The sequence below is a fragment of the Protomyctophum parallelum genome (genome assembly GCF_964188405.1).
Source record: "Protomyctophum parallelum genome assembly, chromosome: 18".
NCBI lineage: Eukaryota > Metazoa > Chordata > Actinopteri > Myctophiformes > Myctophidae > Protomyctophum > Protomyctophum parallelum.
In genome coordinates, this window is record NC_139716.1 from 39,971,616 (window position 1) to 39,981,615 (window position 10,000).

The following is a 10,000-nucleotide window of genomic DNA, read 5'->3' on the forward strand; positions in this document are numbered from 1 at the left end:
ATGGAGGACAGGGGGGGTTTACTGTCATTACAGACATCCATATGACGGCTTCTCTGCTGCCCTGATGGAGGACAGGAGAGCTTTACTGTCATTACAGACATCCATATGACGGCTTCTCTGCTGCCCTGATGGAGGACAGGAGAGCTTTACTGTCATTACAGACATCCATATGACGGCTTCTCTGCTACGCTGATGGAGGACAGGAGAGCTTTACTGTCATTACAGACATCCATATGACGGCTTCTCTGCTACCCTGATGGAGGACAGGAGAGCTTTACTGTCATTCATGGTTCCAGGGTCCAACAATAAACGGCTGCACGATGGCCCTTGGATTGGCCACATCCTCAGAAAACCGGCAACAAACGTCGCTCGACAACAAGGCCTGATTGAAAGTGGATAAAACCTTATAGGCTAGCAAAGCAGTAGAAACCTGCCTTACATGCGTCGTCGTCGCCCAAGGGCCCATTTCACCCCCTCTCATAGCTGTGAGAAACACCTACGTACTGGCCTGTGGGAACCAGCTCAATGTTCACCAATACATTGGAACCGCTCAACAATGGACAGATTAACTTAGGAAACGAGAGAGAGAGAGAGAGAGAGAGAGAGAGAGAGAGAGAGAGAGAGAGAGAGAGAGAGAGAGAGAGAGAGAGAGAGATGATGAATGAGGGAGAGATTAAAGGAGGTGGTCAGGGTCTTGCTGTGATTCATTAACGTGCACGCACGCACACACCCACACACACGCACATAGACACGCACACACACACGCATATAGACACGCACACAAAAGCTGGAAAATAATCAAAATGGGGGCAGAGAGGGCAGAGGAGGTTGGAAGCGTGAAATAAGCTTAACTATGTCCCTGGCACTGATAGACTAGACCTCGACTGACCTGGGTGGGTGGGCGCATGGATGGATGGATGGATGGATGGATGGATGGAGGGGTGGAAATCCTTGTCAACATTAGGCCCGTCACAATTATTTCATAATTGTCTAATTGCAATTATTTGATAATCAGAATTATTCTCTCATAAATCGTCATAAGTCAAAAGCCTATTTATTTAATAGGCCTAGTCAAAGCAACCTGTGCTACTAGTAAGCATGGATGTCAACTCTTATGGCCAGAGCTAACTTTACAAAAAGCTGTCTCTCTTCTCTTGACTATTTAACCCGGGGTTACAAGAGTTACACGTGGAGTTCACAAAGGTCGTGGTCATTGTTGTTGTTGTTGTTGTTTACAGTCTGAAAGCATTCAGGTCAGATTTAACGAGCCTTCATGAGCGGTTCAAATGTTAAATGGGGTTGAATTGTGGTGTGACAGTGGTTACATCCCTTCAGGGTCTGTGTGTGTGTGTGTGTGTGTGTGTGTGTGTGTGTGTGTGTGTGTGTGTGTGTGTGTGTGTGTGTGTGTGTGTGTGTGTGTGTGTGTGTGTTCCCACAGGTCCTGTAAGGCAGTGGTTCCCAAAGTGGGGTCCGGGGACCCCCAGGGGTCCTTGAGACAGTTCCAGGGGGTCTCCAGTTAAATGATAGTTTGGAACGAAAAGGGCCCTTATGGGTCTGTAACTCTGAGTGTACAAATGGAACCAAATGGACCCCGTTGACACTACATCTGTCATTGAAAAAAATATACATTTTCAGCGATTCTCTTAGTTTTAAGGGTAACTGTTGTATAATTGCAATATTACACTGGAGGGGGTGGTTTAACGTCATTAATGCACTTCTGCATTGCTTTCGGGACTTTCCTGCAGCATCGCAGGCGTGCGTTAATGACGTTAAACCAACCCCTCCAGTGTAATATTTCTTAACCCATTCTGACCTGAGATCAGATTCATACGAGGTTTCCGCCGGACACACACTGGTCTGATGAACCCATTCTGACCTGAGATCAGATTCTAAAAATGTCAGTCGCTCTTCGATTTTTCAAAAATAGCAGACCTACAAGCTCGTATCGCGCCACTCGGTGGCGCGCTATGAGCTTGTAGATCTGCTATTTTTAAATAGCTAAAGCATAACATTATGCTGACACCAAAATGGGTGCCCGGTGAGAATGGGTTAAATAAGCGCGGGTGTGCCCGCGTGCACGTCTGATCCGTATGTAGGCTGTCTAACATTGTGAGTTCCTTCCCCCATGTCGGACTAATGCTCCGTTGGAATTACCATCGGATCCCTGTGTGTGTGGGCGCGTGTGTGTGTGTGTGTGTGTGCGTGACTGTGTGTGTGTGTGTGTGTGCGTGACTGCGTGTGTGTGTGTTACCTTGTTGCTTGCATGGGGACCATATGTATCCTCTGCTCCCAGGACTTGAACGTTGACAGAGCTGAAGTCCTCCATTCCCACCTGCTTGAACATGCGTCTTGTACTGCACACACACACACACACACACACACACACACACACACAAACACACACACATATATTTTCAATGAAATAAAAAATAACATTCTTGGTGAAGCCATTTAACCCATTCTGACCGGGCACCCATTTTGGTGTTGGCATCATGTTATGCTTTAGCTATTGAAAAATAGCAGATCTACAAGCTCATATCGCGCCACCGAGTGGCGCGATACGAGCTTGTAGGTCTGCTATTTTTGAAAAAAATCGAAGAACGACTGACATTTTTAGAATCTGATCTCAGGTCAGAATGGGTTAAAAAAAATGAAAAATAAATAAAGAAACACACACACACACACACACACACCGTTTGATGATGCTGTCTGCAGTGCGTCGGGCCTTGTCTGCCGCCCGGGGCCCGCCCACAGGACACACCGCCGTGGCCCTGAAACCGTCCATGTAGGTAGCACACACCTATAATAATTAGGGACGAGAGGAGGTGTTTTTTTTAAAACCCCTGCACCCCTAGCTCGCTTAAGGTCTTCAACCAGACAACATTCTCACATGTTTCCCCCACTTCTCCGCTCCCTAGTACAAAACTCTGATGCTGGCATTCAAAGCAACCAAAGGTATGGCACCCAACATATCTTGCCGATAAGTCCGATCGAACCCTACAAACCCTCCCGCACGCTCAGATCGATCAGCCGACGCAGGTAAGCTGGAAGTACCTTCACTTAAAAACGCCGGGACAATTAACGCTCCACACGTCCAAAACTCTTCTCCCTTCTGGCTCCAAAACTAATATGGAATGCACTGCACCCCATTGCAATCAGAACTGCCGACTCACTCCCAATCTTCCGCCATAGTCTTAGAGGTGTCCGGAGAACTCGCCAGTTTACCAACTCGCCGCGATTTAGTGCATTTTAGTTTTACTTCACCTTCATTTAAATTGCATTGAATTGAGAGAGAGAGAGAGAGAGAGAGAGAGAGAGAGAGGATAGTAATTCCTGAAATGGTAGGCCTACTTATCATTGGTATTCACATACTCACCTACTCACCTATTTACAGTATCATCATCTAGCTGACCATTTAATTGCACAAAATAATTTGATCACTTTTGGAAATTAACTATAACATCTATGAGTTTGACATAAACTACACTGATGAAGACAGCATGTTAGCATAACGATGAAGACACTGATGAAGATGGCAACTTGGTAAACCTGGCGAGTTCTCCGGTATTCGTCTGAGAAACCCACCTCTTCAGACTCCATCTTAGCCCATAGCACTTGCCGTAGCCCCGACGGCCTATGCCCAAGGTTGGGCGATAGGCGTAAGTAAGCTCTATATATAGTGCATTATTGGCTATTAGGGGAAATAGCCAATAATACACTTTTTCCATGCCTTCTAGCATGGAATTCTCCTTTAAACTACTATCCAAGGAGACACTAAAGTGCATGTATCCTCAATGGATCCAAATGCCTGCTGACTGTCTATACTTAGCATATGTCACATATTTGAGTAGGGAAGGACAACTCTACCTCGTCTGACATCCAGCATATGATATGCTTGAGGTCAGACGAGGTAGAGTTGTCCGCCCCTACTCTGTAGTGCTGTATAGAAAACCAGCAAGTCATGGTCTGTGCATGTTATTCTAAGTGTGTTGACCCCATTCAGGACGGGAACCCCTTTTGGTGTTTTAAGCATTATGTTAAACTTTAGCTATTGAAAAATAGCAGATCTACAAGCTCGTAGCGTGGCACTTTGGGGGCGCTACAAGCTTGTAGATCTGCACATTTTTTTAAATCATGAAAATGTGCGTCAAATCTTTGAATATATATTCTGTCAGAGAGAACATTTTTAACTCAAATCTTTGCTTCTGGGGGTGGGGGTCGGCAGCCTATTACATATCATTTTTTGGGGTCCTTGACATGAAATATTGAGCACCACTCACCGATATAGAAACATAGGTATTTCAGAAAACTGTCATGATTTAGAAGACATTTTCTGTATTTCGACGTCGGGCCTAAATGTGTTAAAGTTCATGTATTCACCTGTCAGACAGGCCTGTCCCGAGGGGAGACAGACACGGCAGGTTGGGACAGGATGGGAGGACAAGGGGGTCAGCAGAATACCATCCCCACCCATAAGACATTTATAGGATGCTCTAGTTTGCCCAGAATATGATCTGTATTATTGATACTTGTTTACAGATCTATTAATGATGGATAGGTTAACATGTGTTTCCAGAATGACGTATAGATCTTGCCTCACAAACCTACCTATATAATGTAATGACTGTATGTATGGCGTACTTCATTCAGTGCTATAAGCGATGCACCGAGCTCACTTGGAATTTAAATAAGTGCCTTCTTCAGTAAATCTGGTCTCTGACTGCTTTGCTGTAAACCCACTGTGAACCCTGACCTGTACAAATATATATTCTTTCAGGGTGAACGATTTTGACTCAAATCTTTGCTTCTGTTGGTCCCTGGAACAACATATTTTGAGATGGGGGTCGGCGGGCGGGCCAAATACAGATAATAATTGGGGTCCTTACCGTCCTTGACATGAAATAGTTTGAGAACCACTGACATAGAAACATAGGGTTTTTCAGAAAACTGTCATGATTTAGAAGACATTTTGTAGAATCGAGCTCAGGTCTCAATGGGTTAACCCATTCTGAACGGGCACCCATTTTGGTGTGGGCATCATGTTATGCTTTAGCTATTGAAAAATAGCAGATCTACAAGCTCATATCGCGCCACCGAGTGGTGCGATACGAGCTTGTAGGTCTGCTATTTTTTGAAAAATAGAAGAACGACTGACATTTTTTAGAATCTGATCTCAGGTCAGAATGGGTTAATCAGACCCAGTGTGTGTCCAGTGGAAACCTCGTATGAATCTGATCTCGGGTCAGAATGGGTTAAGAGTGTCTGCTAAATGCCTGAATTGTAAATTGTAGAGGACATCGATGCGTACCTTGTAGTAATTAGACGGAGCGGAGCCTTTGGCGCCGGTCACTCTGACAGCACCTCCCTCTATGCCTGGACATGACACGCGCACACACACACACACACACACACACACACACACACACACACACACACACACACACACACACACACACACACACACACACACACACACACACACACACACACACACACACACACACACACACACACACACACACACACACACACACACACACACACACGATGAGTGCACTTTCTTACTATCACTCCCTCCAGAGTGTGTAGTTACTTGGTAGACACTAAACTAGGGATGTCCCGATCACGTTACTTTTGATCTGCCGATACCGATTTTTCGCGATCCGATATTTATATTTTTATATAGAACACTTATGCCATATCACTATAGTACAATATCCAAAATCACAGACAATAATATCCAGTCTAACATCAGGATATGGATATACAGTCAGTGCCTCCGGAAAGTATTCACATCCCTTCACTTCACTTAACCACATTTTGTTTTGTTGCATTTGCCTCATTTCAAAATGGATTAAATTCGGGTTTTATTCCTCATCAATCTACACACAATACCCCATAATGAAAAAAAAGGTTTTTCAAATATTTTGTTAATTTATTAAAAATAAGAAACTGGAAAAACACATGTACATAAGTATTCACACTCTTGACTTTAGTACTAAGTTGAGGCCCCTTTGGCAGAAATTACAGCCTTAAGCCTTTTTGGGAATGATGCTACAAGCTTGGCACACTTGAATTTGGGGTATTTTCCCCCTTCTTCTCTGCAGAAGCTCTGTCAGGTTAGACGGGGAGCGTTGCTGCTGTAGGAACTGGGAGACTTGTCAGGATAGAGGGAAAGATGTGTTTTTCCAGTTTCTTATTTTTAATAAATTAACAAAATATTTGAAAAAACCTTTTTTTTTTTAAAACGAATTTAATCCATTTTGAAATGAGGCTGCAGCAAAACAAAGTGCAGGGGTGTGAATACTTTCCGGAGGCACTGTAATATTGATACTATTGGGATGTCCCGATCACGATTTCTTTGCTCCCGATCCGATTCCGATCATTTGAAAATGACGTGATCGGCCCCCCGATTTCCGATCACATGATCGGATTGGGACAGCTCTACACTAAACAGTTTCTGTGTCCCTCTCCCTCTTCCAATCTCGCCCTCCTCTTGTCCACCGCTCCCATTAAATATTCTCCAATCACCCATGTCTCTATTTCTCTAACATCTTGTCACTGACCGTGAGGTCTTACTCTGTTGACCATGACTTGAACCTCACAGAAATCTGCAGCGGTCAACAGGACACACACACACACACACACACACACACACACACACACACACACACACACACACACACACACACACACCAGAGTAAATACTGTACATGTGTTGAGACACAGGGGATGTTTGATAGGTCAGTGATGAAATATAAGGGTTTCTAACTAGCCTGCCAAAAAATGGGAGCTGTTGCAGCCCCCAAAAAGAGAGAGAGAAACAAAAATGTTACAAATATAATTTCATTATACTGTATTTAAAGGACAACTTTAGTTTTTTTCAACCAAGGTTCATGTTTCAGGTTGTTATTAGAGAAAGTGTTATTTTTTTTTCTATTTGCTGCTTTCTTTCGTTTTAGGGATTTTAGCTGTTTTGTACAGGGGGGCGGGGGCATTCGAGCATGGTGCTAAATATTATGGAGATTTTTTTTTTTTATTACTTACTATAGCCCTAATAAACCCCAGGAAATTACATCTGGCCACAAATAAATCACAGGATCTACTGAATGTGAAGGTAGCCTACTGGGGGGAAGCCACACTGTGTGTCATAGGCTCAATGTCAGTTTGACACATTCAGTAGATCTCGTGATGTTTTGTGGCCAGATGAAATTTCCAGGGGTTTATTAGGACTATAGTAAATAATTAAAAAAGAAATCGCTATAAAATGTTGTAAAAAAATACATATTTAGCCCCATGCGCGAATGCCCCCGCCCCCCTGTCAAAAACAGCTAAAATCCCTAAAACGAAAGAAAGCAGCAAATGAAAAAAAAAAGAACACTCATCTTTTAGTTTCTCTAATAACAACCTAAAACATGAACCTTGGTTGAAAAAAACTAAAGTTGTCCTTTAAACAACAAACAGGTGGAAACCATGTCCAAAACTGTTAAACTTTAAAGAAAAGAAAGTAGAAGATTTTATTTTCTTAGGTTTAGGTTTAGGTTTATTTATTTAGCACGTAGTACAAAAAATAGACAATAACATATCAAAGAACAAAAATACAATGCAAGGAAGGGAAGGGAAGAAGCCTTATCAAGGTCCAATATTTATTCATCCCAATATTTAGTTGTCGTTAAATAGGATTTTGGCCACAATTCCATGCTGTATTGATGTGGTACCATAGGAGGGACAACAGGCCAACGTTGATCAAAAGAACAATTCTTCTACGTTCTCTAATTGTGTACACTTCTTTTAAACAGTATTTTAACTCTTGAGAGCAGAAAAATGAAACCAAATTTTGGTTTCACTTTACAACAAGTCAACAGATGAACGTTGTTAACCCATTCTTAACGGGCACCCATTTTGGTGTCGGCATCATGTTATGCTTTAGCTATTGAAAAATAGCAGATCTACAAGCTCATATCGCGCCACCGAGTGGCGCGATACGAGCTTGTAGGTCTGCTATTTTTGAAAAATCGAAGAGCGACTGACATTTTTAGAATCTGATCTCAGGTCAGAATGGGTTAATCAGACCAGTGGGTGTCCAGTGGAAACCTCGTATGAATCTGATCTCAGGTCAGAATGGGTTCAATCCAACGCCAATGAAGCCAACATCTTTTGTTATAGTCTGAGATGGACCCTGGGGGAATTCAGAGTTGAGGCTATGTATCTTATCCACCGCTCCCATTAAACATTCTCCAATGACCCATGTCTCTATTTCTCTAACATCTTGTCACTGACTGTGAGGTCTTACTCTGTTGACCATGACTTGAACCTCACAGCGATCTGCAGCGGTCAACATGAGGACACACACACACACACACAAGTTGATAAGTTCACTGGACCAGTTCACTCGAGGTTGCCAAGACCCATGTTTAGTTTGAAAATAGTACAGCAGGGAACTGCAGGGGCTGATAAAGGATTTTATTTAGGGCTGGACACCAGGACAGTGGGACAGACGGGGTTATTGGAGGAAGGGATAACGGTTCAACTCTTGGTCATGTCCTCAGATGAACCTCCATCAACCCCTAGTGTGTGTACTGTGTGTGTGTACACACACACGCAACAGTGGCGTGCAAATAAAGATAACTCCTCTGAGACGTTCTTCTGTATTTCCATATTTCCCTATGGTGTTTTAAAGCATTATGTTATACTTTAGCTATTTTTGAAAAATCGTGAAAATGTGCCTCAAATCTTTGAATATATATTATTACAGAGTGAACATTTTAACTCAAATCTTTGCTTCTGGTGGGGTCCCTAGAACAACATATTTTCAGATGGGGGGGGGCATATTACGTATAATTTTTGGGGCCCTTGCCATGAAATATTGAGCACCACTGATACAGAAACATAAGGTTTTTTAATTTCGACATCAGGCCTAAATGGGTTAAGTGCGTGTTTACCTGGGACCTCCTTGATGAGCACCTGGCTGAAGTCACAGGTGACGTCAGGGAGCAGGTATCGGCGTGGGTCGCCGATCTCGTACACCAGCTGCTCGGCGACCGTGCCGAAGCTCACCAGACCGCCCGTCTTCGGGGGTTTGGACAGAACGAACGATCCGTCCGCAGAACACTCCACTACTGGGAAACCCATGTTGTCCCTGAGAGAGAGAGAGAGAGAGAGAGAGAGAGAGAGAGAGAGAGATAGAGAGACAGAGAGAGAGAGAGAGAGAGAGAGAGAGAGAGAGAGAGAGAGAGAGAGAGAGAATGGAGCAGTGGTTCTTAAACATTTTAACTCAACCCAAAATAAAAAAAACATTTGCTCGGGACTCAAACTAGTGAAAATAGCTGATCTACAAGCACGTATGTTTTTTAATGGAATTGATTTAATTTTATAAATGTATTAAGAAATTAAATACAATTAATTAAATTCTGATTTGTTTTTAATCTATTTTTAAAAGATGGAGTGACACGATTCTTTTCCACCCTAAAACATGATCATCAGGTATTATTATAATATAAGGAGGAAAAACTTTTTCCAAAAAGTGTACAGTTTGTTAAAATCATGCTTTTTATGTGGACACGCCCACCAGTTCATAAAGTATGCCTGGTTTGATTGATTGATTGATTGAAATATTTATTAACAGTTTGTAGAATTTACAGTACATTTTAAGCACAAACTCAATACAAAGACTGTCAACTGTGAGTGGACGACCCAATTAAGCATTACACTTGTTTACAACAGGGTCCACATTGTTCAATTCATCAAAACATTTAAAGACATACAAACATTTAGAGACATACAAATAGACACTTCTATGTAGCTAAAGTACAGAACAGGAATTCATCATATGGTGGGTGGTGATGGGTGGTGATCCACCTGAACTGAAGCCGCACCCCACAGCTGTAGTTGTATGGTAAAGGGGGGAGGGGTTAGGGGAGGGGCTGATAGTGTGATGTCATGTCACTATATTACTGTTTACTTCATTGGCCCGTTTGACTGTCAAGGGTTCAGCCTCCAG

At 42.9% G+C, this 10,000-nt stretch overlaps 1 protein-coding gene across 1 annotated transcript in view; it reads right to left on the reverse strand.

Moving 5' to 3' along the window:
* LOC310875570 (uncharacterized protein) overlaps window positions 1–10,000 on the reverse strand; it is a 48,355-nt gene that overhangs the window by 22,187 nt on the left and 16,168 nt on the right. Inside the window, exons 9-12 of the mRNA XM_083788849.1 lie at window positions 8,943–9,139; window positions 5,309–5,373; window positions 2,694–2,800; window positions 2,252–2,354 (exon numbers count right to left, since the gene is read on the reverse strand). Of these exons, the coding sequence (XP_083644975.1) occupies window positions 2,252–2,354; window positions 2,694–2,800; window positions 5,309–5,373; window positions 8,943–9,139 (472 nt within the window). The remainder of the gene's footprint in view (window positions 1–2,251; window positions 2,355–2,693; window positions 2,801–5,308; window positions 5,374–8,942; window positions 9,140–10,000) is intronic.